Consider the following 17,803-nt stretch of genomic DNA (forward strand, 5'->3'; position numbering starts at 1 on the left):
CAAACAACTACAATCATTTGGTAGAGGAAAGGCATCAGTATCAGAAGAGATACCTATATGATTCCACGAAGATGATGCGAGCGGGCTTGCTCTCCTTCTAGCAGCAGGTCATTGTAGATCGCTGGAGCAACAATAGGTACCTAGCGACTGGAAAAAAAGCGAAGGTCATCTCTGTTTCCATGAAGTGTCATAGGACAGGGGCACATAATTATAGGCATATATCAATCGCGTCGGTCTGTTGCAGAATCATGGATCATGTTTTATGCTCATGTATTGTGACGCTTTTGGAGAACGAAAATCTCCTTCATAAAAATCAACATAGATTCCGCAAACAGAAGTCTTGCGAAACTCAGCTCAATCTGTTCCTCCATGAGATCCATAGTGTTGTAGACAACGGCGCTCAAATTGATGCAGCGTTCCATGACTTCAGGAAGGCAATTGACACCATCCCACACCGCCGTTGAGTGAAAAAATACGAACTTACCAAGTACGGACTAGATTTGCAGCTGGATTTAAGACTTCCTTACACACAAAACTCAACACGTCGTTACTAGTAGAACAAAATCTACAGATATAAAGATAATTTCGGGGATACTCCAAGGAAGTGTGGAAGGACCGTTACTGTGTACAAAGAATAAAAATGATCTAGTAGACTGCGTCGGAAACTCTTTAAGGCCGTTCTCAGATGATGCAGTTGTCTATAAGAAGGTAGCAGCGGCATATGACTGTGACGACATGTAGGATCTACAGAACATTGATGAATGGTGCAGGGACTGGAAGTTCACCCTGAATGTAAGTAAATGTAACATGCTGCACATACATAGGGAAAGAAATACAGTACTGTACAACTACCTTAGTCCACAACTGGTGGTCAAGTGGCTAGCGTTTCTGCCTCTGAATCACGGGATAGTGGGTTCGAATCCCGGCCGAGTTGGGTGGAAGGTTGCGTTGTGCTCGTAATTTCATCATCATCATCATTCCTGACAGTGGCTACATTGGACTGTGTGTAAAAATTGGACTGTGTAAAAACTGGGACTTCGAACGGGCGATGATGACCGCGCAGTTGAGCGCCCCACAAACGAGTCATCATCATCACTATCGATGACAAAGTGCTGCAAACAGTGTTGTTGTTGCTGTCTTCAGTTCGAAGATTGGTTTGATGCAGCTCTCTATTCTTACAGTGTACTGTGCAATACAGTTTATCTCCGAATAATTACTGCAACCTACATCCTTCATAATTCCCTTCCTATATTCATCTCTTGGCTTCCCTCCACGATTTTTGCTCCCCAAATTTCCCTCCATTATTTAATTGGTGATCCCTTGGTGGCTCAGAACGTGTCTTACCAACCGATCCCTTCTTCTAGTCAAGTTGTACCAGAAATTCCTCTTCTTCCCAATTCTACTCAGTTTCTCCTCATTAGTTACGTGATCTAAACATCTAATCTTCAGCATTGTTCAGTATCGCCACATTTCAAATTCTTCTTTATCTTCTTGTTTAAACTGTTTATTGTCCATGTTTCACTTCCATTCATGGCTACACTCCACACAAATTCTTTCAGAAAAGAATTCCTGACACCTAATTCTATTGTAATTCGTTGTTAGTAAATTTCTCTTCTTCTGAAGCGCTTTTCTTGCTACTGCCACTCTACATTTTATATCCTCGCTACTTCGGCCATCATCAGTTATTTTTCTGCTCAAATAACAAAACTCATCTTTTACCTGGAAACAGTAACCACCGTAACATATCTAGGAGTAACTATCCGGAGCGACATTAAGTGGAATCATAGAATAAAACAAACAGTACGAAAAGGAAGATGCGAGACCGAGAGTCATAGGAAGGATCTTAAGGAAATGTAACTCATCCCCGAAGAAAGTCGCTTACATGGCGCTTATTCGAGCGATAATTGAATACTGCACATCAATCTGAGACACTTACCAACTAGGACTGATAGAAGAGATAAAGAATATTCAACGAAGAGCTGCGGGTTCCGTCACGGGATCGTTTAGTCGGTACGAGAGCGATGCCATAAATGCTCAACAAAGACCACTGCCAGACGTTATGAGAGACGCGTTGTGCATCAGTGGGAGGTTTACTATACAGATTTCGAGAGAGTGCTTTAGAGCTAATCATTCATCCCGCGCGTCTTTCCCGACTTGAACAGGGAAGGAGGAATCACTTAGTGATATCAGAAGTACCCTCCACCATACACCATCAGGTGACTTACATAGTATTAGTGTACTTAATACAAGTTCTTCTGCTGTTCTTGGAACAGGAATGTGATGAGCTGTTCCAACAGGATAATGCCTGCCCCCACACTGGCCGTGAAACTCAACATACTCTGAAAGTTATAGAACTGTTTCCCTGGCCAATACGACCGCCAAATTTCTCTCCAGTAGAAGGCGCATGATACTTGTGGGGCAAGTGACTCGTGCGAACTGTCCAGGGAGTAGTGTATCTCAAAAAAGTTTTCGTCTGATCGACTGCGTGCCAGAGACTGTGCCTACACTGTCGCCCGTATATGCCATACTGCATACTACTATGTGTGTTTCAACATGAGATAATACCTGGTACCACAAAACCACTTGAGTTTATCTGTACATGTAATCATGCCATGTAATCCATATGTATTGATTTTAGTATTTGTTTGGGATGAATTGGAAACCACTCAATGGGTGTTCAAATTTTATGCAACAATGGATGGAGGCAAATTTTTTCAATCTATTCACGGATAAGTTTTATAGATGTACGTACAAACACGTATTTATACATTTAAAATGTTTATTGAGTTCGGCCAGTAATCACTCATGTGTAAGTACGTACTGGATCGAATGCCAGTTTTTTAAAAATTATTGCAGACTATAATTTCCGGTGGTTAGGCATCGCTTTACGTTAACATTTCTTTTCTGGTAAAACATTGTCGTTTTTATTTACGAGTGTGGGGCTGCGGGATTATTTTGTAATACAGTTTGAAAACTTTGCATCAACAACCATATTTTTTTGTCTATATTAAGGACTTCCATGCCAATCTGTTCAATTACATATTCTGAATAGATGGTATCAGTTTTCACATCGATATTTCTATACATTTGAAAATCTACAAGATAACTTATACAAGCATATGATAACTCATGGTCTAAAACAGTAAGACGATCTTAACAAAATCTTTATTGGAGCCGACCAGGGTGGTCGAGCGGTTCTAGGCGCTACGGTCACAGGTTCGAATCCTGCCTCGGGCATGGATGTGTGTGATGTCCTTAGGTTAGTTAGGTTTAAGTAGTTCTAAGTTCTAGGGGACTGATGACCTTAGAAGTTAAGTCCCATAGTGCTCAGAACCATTTGAACCATTTTCTTTATTGGAGCGTTTTCTTTCAGGACTCGAAGAATATGTCCTTAGGTCAATCCTTATGATCTGTAGCTACTCACAACTCGCTCCTAAGTCCAGTAACTATATATACAAAAAAGCAAGCTTCAGTTCGATTGATAATACAGAAACAGTAGCTTATATGCTCAACAATTTGCACAAAATGTAATTACAAAACGTAGGCTATACGGAGTTCACATTTTTAACAAATAGTTACAAACCAGATTTAAGAGCTAATTAAAAAGAAATGTAAAAAAATAAACCGATGGAAAATAATTTCAGCAGGATCGTGTACCAACAAGCCGAAATAATAATTCCCAATATACAAATAGAACAACATTTTCTTACCTGACAGTAAAGCCTTAAGGTGTATTTAAAAACTTACCGAAAATGTGATGAGATAAAGAAACTACAATGACAAATACAATGTATAGCATCAAAATCTTCACCACAGCAAACTAAACTCCTCAAGAGTGCTAAACATATAATGTTTCCACAACTTCGGTGAATGAAATGAATTGCTTGCACAAGGAAGTATCAGTAATTGCGTACTCGCCAGAGAAGCCAGTTTAAATGCTATAACTTTCCTCTTCTCTCGAATGAATATACCTAAGATTTCACGCACGTAGTAGTGTATTCTATGCCACCAGTATATGCTGAAGCACACTAATTAGATTTCCTTCCTTTGTTCCAGATATGGGTTCATCAGAGAAGTGAGACTGAAGTATCGGGTGAGTGACTGATTGTATTTAATACATACCTTTTACAATTATATCTCTAGGAAAGAATTTTCTGAACATAGATTTTAATACTATGAATATGTAATGATATTTGCAATTTCTGAGAAAAGGATCTGTGCCCCTTCTGTATTCTTCCGTTCAAAAGAGCTTGCATAGTTTTTTTTGTGTAGAATTCATTTTCCGTTTTCAATGTTTTAGAATTACTGGCTTTGTGATTCTGTTTGTTGCTGTGTTTGAAAAGCATACCTTATACAAGGCAGTTAAGTAATAGATTCTGCATTGACCGGATAGGACCTGTATATTCTAGTTTCCTTACACAAGGAACAATAAAAAGACAACACTTTGACCATCTGTGCTCTCGATTTCAAAAGTGCCAGTGTACCAAAGGCCTCCATCACGATTCCTCTAGACTGCTTCCTCTGTTTCACAGTGCAAATGCCCTACTGCTTTCAAATTGGGAGTCATGTGCCATGTGAGAGAAGTGTGTAGCATTGCCGTTAGTTTGCGCCTAAAAGTTAACCGAGCGAGCTGGCGCTGTGGTAAGTACACTGGACTCGCATTCGCGAGGACGACAGTTCAAGCCTGCGACTGGCCATCCTGATTTAGGTTTTCTGTGATTTCCCTAAATCGCACCAGTCAAACGCCGGGATGGTTCCTTTGAAAGGGCACTTCCTTCTTCATCCTTTTGTAATCCGATGTGACCGACGACCTTACTTTTGGTCCCCTCCCCCAATCTATCACCAAACCAGTCTAAAAGTTAATCACACACAGGAAGTCGTGCTGTCATTTCCTGCTGGCATATTGTACAGGAAGAAAGATAAAAACTACTCCAATCTCCTTCCTACAATAATTTTGGTGAGGTTCATTTTGATTTTTATACAAATGCCGTAATTGGCAATACCCTCTTAAGCAGCCACAATAGAAATATTGTTTTCACCACTCTCAGCTCTCCGAGACTTGTATAAACACAGCGAAGGGCTCTACAAAGAACCACATCGCCACTTTGATAGGGAATGTAATCATCGCAGCATTCCAGCATTATGAATATACCCAACTCTCCGCTTTCATTATTTCAATTTCCCGGTGTGCGTCTCTGCGGTCACCCACCCCCAAAACGTGTAAGAGATACGCTATGAACGTGCAAATGGTGCAACATCTTCAGAAAATGTCTTCTTCAGTCTACGAGGTAGTTCATTGTTGTGATTGTGGTCTTCATCTGAAGTCGAGTCGGTGGCATCTGCCCGCGATACTGTATCCTGTGCAGGATTCTTCATCTCTGAATAACTGCTGCAGTCTACACCCATTTGAACCTGCTTATTACATTCTTCTCTTGGTTTCACCCTATAACGTTTACTCCCCAGACTGCCCTCCATGACTAAACTGATTATTCGTTGACTCTTTAGGATGTGTCGCATCAACCAATCCCTCAATTTACCTAGCCTTTGAAATAAAATTTGTTTTTCCTCATTTCGATTCAGTATCTCCTTATCAGTTACTCTATGCGATATTTAGTATTCTCCGTTAGTACCATATTTCGAAAGTTCCTGTTCTCTTCTTATCTGTTGTTTATCTGTTTTCAAGAAATGATTTTCTTGCTGTTGCCAGTACACATTTTATATCCACTTTACTTTGTTCAACATTTTATTATGCAGACGGAATAGGAAAACACTTGTACAGGTTTCCATTTCCCATTCCATAACCGAATTCAGTCAGCATCATCATATTTTGACTATAGTCCGTTACCATTATTTTAGATTTGTTGATCTTGATCTTGAAAGGGTACAGTACCGCCCAACACTGAAAATAGGTACGAAATTCTTGTCAGAACAACACATTTTTTGTGTAAAAGTAACTCAATTTCAATTAATACAGCGAAGCCGGATACCAGTGTGGGAAAGAATGACAATTTATTTATTTAATTGATCACATGTGCACTCCCTCAAAATAAATCCCTACATCCAGTTTGGTGAGATCTGTGAAAGGAATGAATGTATGGTCGTCTGCTAACCACAGATAGTGAATCGGAATATATGATCATCTTTGAGTCGATCCTTTGGCTACCTTTGGTGAGACCAAAGAGATGGAAGTTACCAGAGCTTTGAGCGTCTGAAATGTGGCTGACCAATAAGGTAGCAAGGTGCTTCTCCCACTTCGAGAGAGGTGCGAGAGAATCAGAATACGGCCATGTTTCAGCACTCTGCCGCTGAACCTTCTGCTGTAAAGACCTGTTTTTTTGTTGTGCTCCGGAATGAAAGAGTGGAGGCATGGTATGGATGTGGAATATTTAAGAGTAGTTAGAATTAATAATTTCTCTTTCACAGGACCTTTTGTGGGGAAAATTACAAAGTGAGGCAGGTAATTTTAAGGGGATTGTAGTAAACCAACGGTCACAAAGAGCCCACGTGTAGTTATAAGTTGAGATACTTCCGTGAGCTTAAGCTGAAATATTTAAGAATTAATAGCGTGTGTACAATAAGCTGAAATATTTAAGAATTAATAGCGTGTGTACAATAAGCTGAAATATTTAAGAAATAGCGTGTGTATCATAAGTTGAAGTATTTAAGAAATATCATTCCGTGTGACGCTGAATTTAAACTCTGAGAGAGAATCAAGGTGAGTCGGCCGTTTTTCCAGCAACGCCACTTGGCTTGCATTGCACAGGAAGACGTGCGTTTATCTCCAGAGTTCACAGTAGGAAAGTAGAATTACAAAGTGGGGCAGTGTCGTGTGAAACTGGGATAAATATTGATTGAAGTGGGAAAGCGGAAAGTGATGAAGTTGTAACCGTTCTTTGTGTAATATTTCATATTGTTGTGTTGTGTATGTCTTGTAATTTGGGTATGTGTGTTTTGCATGGGAGTAGCAAGGTAGTTTCGAAAGATTTGTGGGTATGCCTGTTCCTTCTGTATCGCTCGATCTGGAGGAAAGTTTCGTGAGGATTATTGTGAGAGGCGAAGTGTGAGGTATAATAAAAGATCCACCATCCGATCCAGGGAGTGCACTGTTGCGGTAAATAGATTACGAGACCATAGTATAGAGATTCACTAACGTAAAGCCATGCCCACTGGGCGGAATTTCTCATGTGATTCTGTTGTAGGTTGTAGAATTTGTGTGTTTAGGAATAAATCAAATAGTGAAAAGAAAGAGATTGGTGGCCTTTTTCATTAAATTGTATGTTATCGTAATGTCCCGAATTTATATAAAAGCCGTTAAATCAAAGACAAAAGGTAAATGTGGTATTGCCAGTGCGTAGTGTACAGTCAGAGTTCTATAAATCACTGATAGTCAGATGCGTGTTTCCGTTGCGTATTATTCATACAGGTGGATAATTTGTAACTAAATAGTAAGATACGAGAATTCATGTTGCTCGATAAATTAAGGAAGATTCCACTCGCTTGGCAAACCACTCATCTTGCAGGCCTGACTGCTTGATGCCACAGTATGAGAAAGGCAAGTGGGTGCCTCTCATAATTTCGACCCTGCCAGGATTCCGTTTTTTTTGCCACGATAATTTTGTTACCAGGATATTTAATTTGTTGCGAGGATTCCGTTTTTTTTGCCACGATAATTTTGTTACCAGGATATTTAATTTGCTGCCAGGATTCCGTTTTTTGCCACGATAATTTTGTTACCTGGATATTTAATTTGTTGCCAGGATTCCATTTTTTGCCACGATAATTTTGTTACCAGGATATTTAATTTGTTGCCAGGATTCCGTTTTTTGCCACGATAATTTTGTTACCAGGATATTTAATTTGTTGCCAGGATTCCTTTGCCAGGATCGTTTTTGTTAGGATATTTTGTTGTTAGGGTTTGCTGTTAAGATTTTTTTTATGGAATGTATTGTGATAGCGCTAAGAAGTAAAATTTTTTCTGTTTGGAAATTCTTTCTGGATTGGTGAGGATCTTTTATTTTATTTTATGTAATTAATTGCTATATCGCACAAGGCTGGAAGATCGTTTCATAATTTTTTTTTTTGCGTAATGTCCGTAGTAACTAGGTCGCAGTCAAAAGGTGTAGCCACCATGGAGAATAGCGATTCTGGGGTGGACGTAGCAGTGCAGCAGGAAGTAACTGTTGACCATGGGTTAATAAGCGAGAAAGACAAACACTCCGAAGGGGCTGTATTGTTCAGTGGACCGCTGCAAGGGGATCCTTTATGCGGCGGGCTTTGTCCACAAACGCGGGCTTTTCCCGACGACGCGGGCGAGCCGAGACTAGGCCAGGTGTGCGGTGAAAGTGCAGCTACCCTTAGCGAAGCTACGGTTTCTCAGGCGAACGAGGTGAGCGCGTCGAAAGTAGGAAATAACGATGTGATACTGCAGTTTTTACAAGCGATGAGTAGGGAGACTAACGAAAGATTAGAAGCAATCAATAGAGATAATAAGGAGAGAGATAGGGAGGCTAAGGAGAGAGATAGGGAGACTAAGGAGAGATTGGAAGCAAATAAGGAAAGATTGGAGGCAATTGATAAGGGAAATAAAGAGGCAATGAGGAAGCTACACACAGTTATCGATGAGCGTCTGTCCGCAGTTAATAATCGGTTAGATGAGGGGGAGAAGAATCTGGATGCGGTGCAGCAAGAATGTGATGCTGTGAAAGAAAAGGCCAATAATTTGGAGGTACGAATAAGTGCAATAGAAAGCGATATTACAGAACATAGGGGCGTGTGGCCGGATGAGCGAATCAAAGAGATAGTGGAGGACTTACTTGCAGATAAACAAGGGGCATTAGACAGCGTGGAAGCTCAAGTCACACGGCAGGAAATGGCGCTAAATAAACACAGGGATGAAGTTGCGGAGGTAGTGGTCAGAATGAATACGATTAGCGCAGATGTAGAAAAGATCAGTATAAGAGGCGAAACAGGCTCTGACAGTACGCAGCGAGAGGTTTATGCCGACCAGGAGGAGATACAATCACTATTACAGTTTAAAGAGGCACAATTAGAAACAAATAGGAAACATAGGGAAGAACTAGCACAGTTGCAATTAGCGTGCAGAAGCGAAGGTGAAACACCACCAGGTAGACTGCGGAGGGAGAGTGAGATAAATTCAAAAATCGAAAATAGGCAGAAAGAGGATGACGAACTCAGAGAGTTAGAAGAACGGTTGTGTCGGATAAAACAGGTAGCAAACCCAACTGGGTATAGCCCAAGGTCGGAAAACATAAATGCGGAAGAAGAATGTAGGAGACACTTCGTGTCGGTACAAACGTACACTTGTTTTCCGGATCCTGATAATTACCAACATCCATGCCTGTGGCTGTCTCAATTTCAAGATTCATTACCTTCATCGTGGGGACCGCTCCTAAAAATGAAGTTTGTGTGTAACCATTTGAGGGACGAGGCTAGAGCGAAAATGCAGGAAGTTATTAAAGACTGTAGTAGCTACAAGATGTTTTGTGACAAATTTTTAAATGAATTCTGGTCGAAAAGTAAGCAGGACCAGGTTAAGCAAAGCATATTGATGATGCCAAATTGTAACGAAGGTGGTATAAGAGATCCAGTGTCGTGTTATCAGGAAATGCTGAGACGAAACAGGTATTTGGATGTGCCATACGAAACTGGGGAGCTCATTAGGATCTGTATAACGAAGTTGCCAGTGAGATTGCGCAGAGATATAGTGATAGCAGGCAGAGGCTTGAACGATTCTGCGTCATTTCAGCACTTATTACAGGAACTGGGTAACGAGAGCAACATTGTGAACGGCGACATGACTCTTAGGTCAGGCAGAGTTGAGGATAGGAACGGTAGAAACTATCAGAATGACAGGAGAGCATGGAATCAGAGGAATGACGGAAATGGAAGATGGCGAGGAAATAGGGGGCAGAATTCATGGGGATATCGACCAGCAAACCGGGAAGATAGAAGATGGGACAGAGATGGAAGAAGGGAAAATGAAAATGATGGGCGAAGAGAGGATAGGCAATTATTGGGTTCACGACAGGACAATCATTGTCACAATGACGGAGGGACAAGAAGGTGACTACTTGATAGACGGGTACAAACCAGGACTATTAATGATGTAAATATTAGGTATATCGATTACGGAAAACTAAGGGAGAATCTGTTAGAGGAGGTAGGAGATGTGGGGAGTGAAGTCCACCCAATAATTAGCGTAGAAATAAATAATATAATCGTACCTTGTGTCATCGACACAGGCAGTGTAATGAGTGTTTTGAGGGAAGATGTGTTCAAGTGTTGTAGCCTTACGAAACCATGGCCAACGTTGCCATTGCAAAGGACAACAGTGAGAGGGGCAATTACAGGAAAGGGAATTGAGGTGAAGTTACAAGCGCAGGTAGACTTCGTGTGCCAGGCGAAGAGGTTTAGTACAGTGTTCATGATTGTGTCATCTCTAACTGTTGAAGGGATATTAGGGGTTAATTTTTTGAACCAATATAAAGCAGTCGTTAACATGAGAAATGGTTCGATGGAGTTGAAACGAGATTCGGAGGAAATTACATTAAGATTCGACGATTGCTTACATGGTAAAGATAACGCACACTTAGCATTATGTCTGGCGGTAAAGTCCGGTAAACAGGCACAGAATACGGGGTTCGAACAAGAGAAGAAGGAAATTCATAAATGTTTGGAGGAGGAGATCAGGGAGAAAATCTGGCATTTACGAGGGACCACGGTCTACGGGGAATTGCAGAAAATTTTATACGAGAATAGAAAGGTATTTAAACATGCTGCGGGTACAATAAGAAATTTTGTGTATAGATTCAAGGTCAAGCCACATAAACAGTTTAGGGCCCAAGTGTACCCGATACCTGTTGTGTACAAAGAAAGAGTGGAAGCTGAGATCGAAAGCATGCTACAACAAGGGATTATCGAACCAGCATCCAGTCCGTACAACAGTCCTTTAGTTTGTGTTGAAAAAAAGGATGGGTCAATTAGATTAGTTTTGGACGCAAGAAGGATTAATAAGATAATAGAGCCAGAGACAGATCGGCCGCTGACACTTGACGAATTGCTACAAAAGTTCCACGGGATCAGAGTTCTCAGCTCAGTTGATTTGAGAATGAGTTTCTGGCAGGTGGAGTTAGACAGGGGGTGTAGAAAATACACTGCTTTCTTGTGCTACGGGAAATCGTATCAGTTCCGGAAACTACCATTTGGGTTAAATGTATCATCCGCGGCATTTATCAGAGCGCTAAATACTGTCATTCCTAATGAAATAAAAGATAAGGTAACACAGTACGTGGATGATGTCCTGATAGCCGAAAGAAACTGGGAAGACCACAATAGAACGTTAGGCATATTGCTCGGTGCACTGGAGAGACATGGGGTGACCGTGAATTTGGGAAAGTCAGAATTTGGACGAAAAGAAATCGAGTTTCTAGGTCACATTGTGACACCAGAGGGAATAAGACCAAATCCAGACAAACTCGAAGCAATCAGAGATTTTCCGGTGCCAAGAACAAAACGTCAGCTACGGGGTTATTTAGGATTAATCAATTTTTACAGGAGGTTCATTAAGATTGGGGGTGCAGCGACACCCAGACTATGTCAGCTGACTGGAAAGAAAACGGTATGGAATTGGGACCCTGTTGCGTAGGAAGAGTATGAGGCGTTAAAGAAGGCACTGCTATCGGCACCTCTTCTCGGGCATCCAGACCTAGGGAAAGAGTTTTGTATGGCCACGGACAGTTCCCGTAGTGGACTTGGGGTAACATTGTTCCAAGAGCAAGAGCAAGGAGGAGAAGTAATACAACAACCTATTGCATTTGCGAGCCGAGTGCTTAGCAAAGCTGAGAGAAATTACACGGTAACTGAGCTTGAAGCTTTGGCAATAGTATGGGGTTTTAGTAAGTTTAGATACTATTTGTATGGAAGGCATACTAAAATCTATACTGACCACAAGTCACTACAGTTTCTGATGTCGGCCAAACTTAACCATAGACGACTCGCTAGGTGGGCACTCTATTTACAGGAGTTTCAGTTTTCGGTCATGTATATTCCTGGGCCACAGAATATAGTGGCAGATGCGTTGTCAAGGAATCCAGTAGGTCACGGTCAATGCTTTGATGAGGAGGTAAACGAGAACAGATATGATATATTGTATATGCAGGGCGTGCCGTTCGAGAAATACATAGGGACGGTACTCACAAATATCGCGAAAGAGCAGGATAAAGACGCGTCGTGGAGAATGGTGAAGGACAGAGTTACAGCGAACTTAGATGCCAATATAGCACGTTTTTATACAATTCAGAACGGGGTCCTTTTCTACCGTAGAAATCCGAACACACAGGACTGGATGTTGTGTATACCAAATGAAATAGTCAACAAGCTGATCTGGTACACTCACCTAAGTTACGGGCATTACGGGGCAAGGAAATGCTGTAAGAAGTTAAGGGAATCAGTTTATTTCATTAGTATGGAGAGGAGGATCAAGAACGTGCTTGGTAGTTGCAAATTGTGCCAGAAGGCAAAATCGTTAACTATCTCATGCAAAGCACCGCTTTTTCCGATAGTGCCAGGTAGATTGAGGGAATTCGGAGCAACAGATTTGTTTGGCCCGCTACCTAAGTCAGTGCAGGGATATAGATATGTTTTAGTAGCAGTGGAATTGGTGTCAAAGTATGTGACTTTTACCGCATTGAAACGTGCGACGGGAAGGACAGTGGCAGCAGCGATCGTTAAAAACTTTTTGCGAGAAGTAGGAACTGTAGAAAAGTTCATAGCTGACAATGGACCGCAATATAGATCCAGACAATGGCTAACCACACTGAAGAGAAGAAGGATAAAACCGGTGTTCATATCCCGATACCATGCTGCAAGTAACCCCAGTGAAAGAGTGGTAAAAGAACTGGGAAAATTGTGTAAGATCTATTGCCATAGGCAACACAGAAGTTGGAGTATTTTTCTCAAAGATTTTCAGGACATCCTCAATGAGCTACCACATGGAGCAACTGGATTATCACCAATTACGGTACTAAAGAATGAACCACCACCAGATCGAGTCAGGGAGCTGGTAGATTTTCCGCGATCAGGAAAGCAGAGGCACACAGAAATTGTCAAGGTTGCGATAGAGCGTATTAAGAAAGCAGCTAAGGATAGGCAGGAGAAGCAGAAAGGAAAGATCCGTAAGATCGAATTGGCAGTAGGAGACAAGGTTCTAATTAAAACTCATCGATTATCAAAGAAGCACAGATTCCTAACTAGCAAATTCTTTACTGTGTATAGTGGACCATTCAGAGTGAGGCGGATTGTCCATGAAAATGCTGTACTGATTGAGACGATCAAGGGAAAACAGTCTCGTGGGCTTCATCACATTTCTAACATCAAATTATGGAAAAGTTAAGGATAGATCTAAAGTAGGCAATTTATGGTAGATAGTCAGTGTATTTATTTGTGGTGTGTAACGTTGTGCAGGGTCAAATCGAACATAAGAATTTTCAGGCGGGATGTCAGGAAGTATGACGGAATAGACTGGTCAAATGAGTCATGAACAGGAGTCGACAGAGTGGTGTATGTACGTATTTTTTGTCGTATGAATAAGGATCAAGCAGAAACGACGTGATGATTTATGAGGGAATAAAGATGGTAGATAGAGAAGCGACGTGATAAATAGTAGTGGATAAAGGTGATAGGTAAGGGAAGAAGCGACGTGAAGCAGTGTGATTAATAAATAGAGATTCGACGTGATGAAACAGTGGTAAATAAAGGTGAGTAGAATTGAATAATGTGGAGATGTCTTAGATGTATGTTACAGAGAGACCTGTGTATGCTGCAATAGAGATTGATGCGAATGGCGAAGGAAGACCAGGAAATGATGGAGTAATGGACGGACGGAGAGCCGAAATACGAATGAAGAGATGAGGACAACTGCACAATGTGAAAGGACATAAAGGGAGTATGAGATCCAGATGGTGAACGTTGTGGAACACTGACGTAAGATGTAATATAAGTGTAAGATCTAATTCTTAGCATAACATTTGCGATTTGGCAAAAATAATATTTATTGTTGTTGTTGTTGAAGCCTGGTACCAGGATAACTAATCAAAACGGTACCAAGAATGTGTACAGTTATTTTGCAGGTTGAATAATTTGTGTATTTTTGTTTCTTAGATGAAATGTCGCAATTCTAAGTTGATATTTAGCATGAAGTGAATGCGGAGGTAAACCGATGGAGAGAGGTGCCAGAGTGAAAGGACGAATTCGGAGACTGGAAAGCTATCTCCGGAACAGCTTCATGTGTTATGTGGTGGAGTATAAGGGAGCAAAGGTATGGTATGTTGTCGTGAGTGTGGTGGTGTTATAAGTATAAGGGAGCAAAGGTATGGTATGTTGTCGTGAGTGTGGTGGTGTTAAGGTTAACTGACTTCTAGACCTATTCTGTTAGTGTATTAATGGATTGAATGAGAAGGAAAATGTGATGTCTGGTGAGTGAGAGTCGTAGTGTAGTGTGATCAATGCGCCCACTCCTGTAAAGGGGATCCTACCGATCTGTAACTAAAACATTATTGTGTATTGTTTGATTTGGATGAACCTCGATGGCAGGTCAGGATTTGACATCATGTGGATGGTTCATACATGTCCTAGAAATGTTGTTATATATAATAAAATGTAAAATGTATAAAGAGATACTAATTTCAGTCTGTCACAAACACAAAGGTGCATTGTATGTTGTAGATTTAGAGTCACCAGTTTCTAAAATGTTTATTGTCATAGGATGTTAAAGTAGTTTAATATTTAATAACCTGTGTTAGGTAATTGTGAGCTGTATAGATTATTTCTTATTTTTTTGTTAGAACACTTTCAAGTGGTATTAATTTCAATCTGTCACAAGCACAAAGGTGCATTGTATGTTGTAGATTTAGAGTCATGAGTTTCAAAAAAATGTTTGTTGTGTTAGGATGTGAAAGTAGTTTACTATTTAATAACATGTGGTAGGTAATTGTGAGCTATGTAGATTATTCTTATTTTTTGTTAGAACACTTTCAAGGGGTATTAATTTCAGTGTGTCACAAGCACAAAAGTTCATTGTATATTGTAGTTTTAGGATAAAGTTTCTAATATTTTCACTGTGATAGGATGTTAGAGTAGCCTACTATTTGATATTGTAATTATGAGCTGTATAGATTGTTTATTATTCCTTTTGTTTTTTTTTTACACTTTCATGTTTTGTATGAGGGACGACAGGTACAATGAATAGCACGAGTGTGGGCTGTCTATAGAAAAGAGATAAATGTTGATGTTGTATGTGTAGAAAACTAGGGTGTATAATTTTAATGTAAGAATTTCCTTTTGTCTGAAATGTTGCGAGATGCACGGAAGGCTAAATGATTGGGTGTCGTAACGCCCATACCGCTAGCGGGCCGAGCTGACGATGCCGTGGCGACAGGCGACAGAGCCGCGGCACTCCCCACTCCACTGCCGGACGGGGTACACTCCACGCGCCCGCTACAGCAGGTCAACGGCCTGGGGCGACACGCACGTACCACTGGCCATTCGTGAGTTCCGCCACCCTTACGACTGGGGAAGGTATCCCGCGGAGGCAACAGCGGGTGGTTTCTTCTGCTCAACGGCGCGCGCAGCGGCGCTACTGCAGAATGGACGAGGCGCGGCAGAGCCCGGCGAGCATTTTTTTTACCAGCAGCTAATAACTAGTACTGGACTGTGGAGCCGTGAAACAGGATGACTGCGACTTTACATAATGTGGAAAGTGAAGGACTGGTGTTTCCACGTTGTGAGTGGTGGAAAAGATTTTGTCTTTAGCAGACAGGACGATCGTTTTGTTTTGTCTTGACCACTGAATGGTGGGATCCATAAACTTTTGGCAGTGACTTGTTAAGTGTGCTTTGTGAATTGCAGGTGGGACACTTGGTATACTTAGAGGACAGTTGTCGTTTGGTGAACAATTATTGTATGAAGGCAAGAAACTAGAGTGGGACATTGACATTTGCGTCTGTAGTAGGAGACATTTCTTGAACTGGTGCGGGAATAAGTGCTGTTTGTTGAAACTTACGACTTTTAATTACACCATGAACTGAAAGGACAGAACCGTGGGTAATAGTAGTTGTAGGGCCATTTTTCTTTTTGGACGAACAGATTCGTGTGGATGGTACTCTGACAGTGACTATGACATTTGTCTTTAATGTGAGATACAGTTTACTGTTCAGTGCGTGTTCAAAATGCCGATTTGAGTGACTCAAAGACTTTCGTCCGGGTAACCATGGGAGAGCTTTGACACCGAGACAGTGGTTCTAGGAAAACTATCAGCAACTTTTTGACCCCAAGAAAATCACAGAATGAAAGGTTTCCGTGTGACTCGCAAGATAGAGAATAATGTATTTGTAAATGTGTAAATGTTTTTTTTTATGTGTTTCATTCCTGAAGGGACAGCAAGTGTAATTGTATTTCATCAACATTTGTCTTTAGAATAGTTAGTGTTTGTTTTTTTGTCTGTTCTGGGTTATCAAGTTCACGTAGCATGTTTAGCAGAATATTTGGTACAATGATGCTCTACTTATAAGCCAGTGGCGTAATACTAACGTAGCGGTTCATGTAGCATTGATCAGTAAGATTGTCACAGGGGACAAGAGTTTGCATTGCACAACAAATATCGGAATTAACTGATGTATTTTGATGTCGTCCATAGTAATAATCTTGTTGGTGTTTTGACTGAAGCCACTTATTTTTATTATCACAGTGGTGACATTTCACATTAAAGTGTAACGAAGGCTAGTCGAAATGCAAGTTCTTGTCGTCTATATGTGTGACAACAGAGAAAGTATTTTTTTATTTGTTTTAGAATTATTGAAAGTTGGATTACTCATAAAAATAACGAAGATCCCAGTAACTAAAGCAAAATTTTATCTCAAGATTATTTTTTCATTTCTATGATGTGATGTTTTATTTGTCATGTAGATTGTTGTAAATTAGTATGTGTACGTTACTCCGGATTGTGGAGAGTACAATAATGCAACAACTGCCAATTTGGTAAAGTAACAACATTTGGTCGTCAATTTGAGGTCACCAGGGGCTAAGGTCTCCTCCTGGTTATTTTGATGAATTGCTACGTTTGTTTTAATACCATTTTCTTAAAAAAAAAAAAAAAATGTTCGGAACTACCCTCGCATTGCAAGGATAGTACCGTGCCATTTTTTTCTGCATGGGTAGCCGGTGGTGAAAGGGTACAGTACCGCCCAACACTGAAAATAGGTACGAAATTCTTGTCAGAACAACACATTTTTTGTGTAAAAGTAACTCAATTTCAATTAATACAGCGAAGCCGGATACCAGTGTGGGAAAGAATGACAATTTATTTATTTAATTGATCACATGTGCACTCCCTCAAAATAAATCCCTACATCCAGTTTGGTGAGATCTGTGAAAGGAATGAATGTATGGTCGTCTGCTAACCACAGATAGTGAATCGGAATATATGATCATCTTTGAGTCGATCCTTTGGCTACCTTTGGTGAGACCAAAGAGATGGAAGTTACCAGAGCTTTGAGCGTCTGAAATGTGGCTGACCAATAAGGTAGCAAGGTGCTTCTCCCACTTCGAGAGAGGTGCGAGAGAATCAGAATACGGCCATGTTTCAGCACTCTGCCGCTGAACCTTCTGCTGTAAAGACCTGTTTTTTTGTTGTGCTCCGGAATGAAAGAGTGGAGGCATGGTATGGATGTGGAATATTTAAGAGTAGTTAGAATTAATAATTTCTCTTTCACAGGACCTTTTGTGGGGA

The 17,803-nt window shown here is 40.8% G+C and overlaps 1 protein-coding gene across 1 annotated transcript in view; it reads left to right on the plus strand.

Moving 5' to 3' along the window:
* Positions 1-17,803, plus strand: part of LOC124789082 (serine/threonine-protein phosphatase rdgC) — a 1,335,318-nt gene that overhangs the window by 890,888 nt on the left and 426,627 nt on the right. Inside the window, exon 8 of the mRNA XM_047256373.1 lies at positions 4,057-4,093. Coding sequence (XP_047112329.1) covers positions 4,057-4,093 — 37 coding nt within the window. The remainder of the gene's footprint in view (positions 1-4,056; positions 4,094-17,803) is intronic.

This window comes from Schistocerca piceifrons, chromosome 3 (assembly GCF_021461385.2).
Source record: "Schistocerca piceifrons isolate TAMUIC-IGC-003096 chromosome 3, iqSchPice1.1, whole genome shotgun sequence".
Classification (NCBI taxonomy): domain Eukaryota; kingdom Metazoa; phylum Arthropoda; class Insecta; order Orthoptera; family Acrididae; genus Schistocerca; species Schistocerca piceifrons.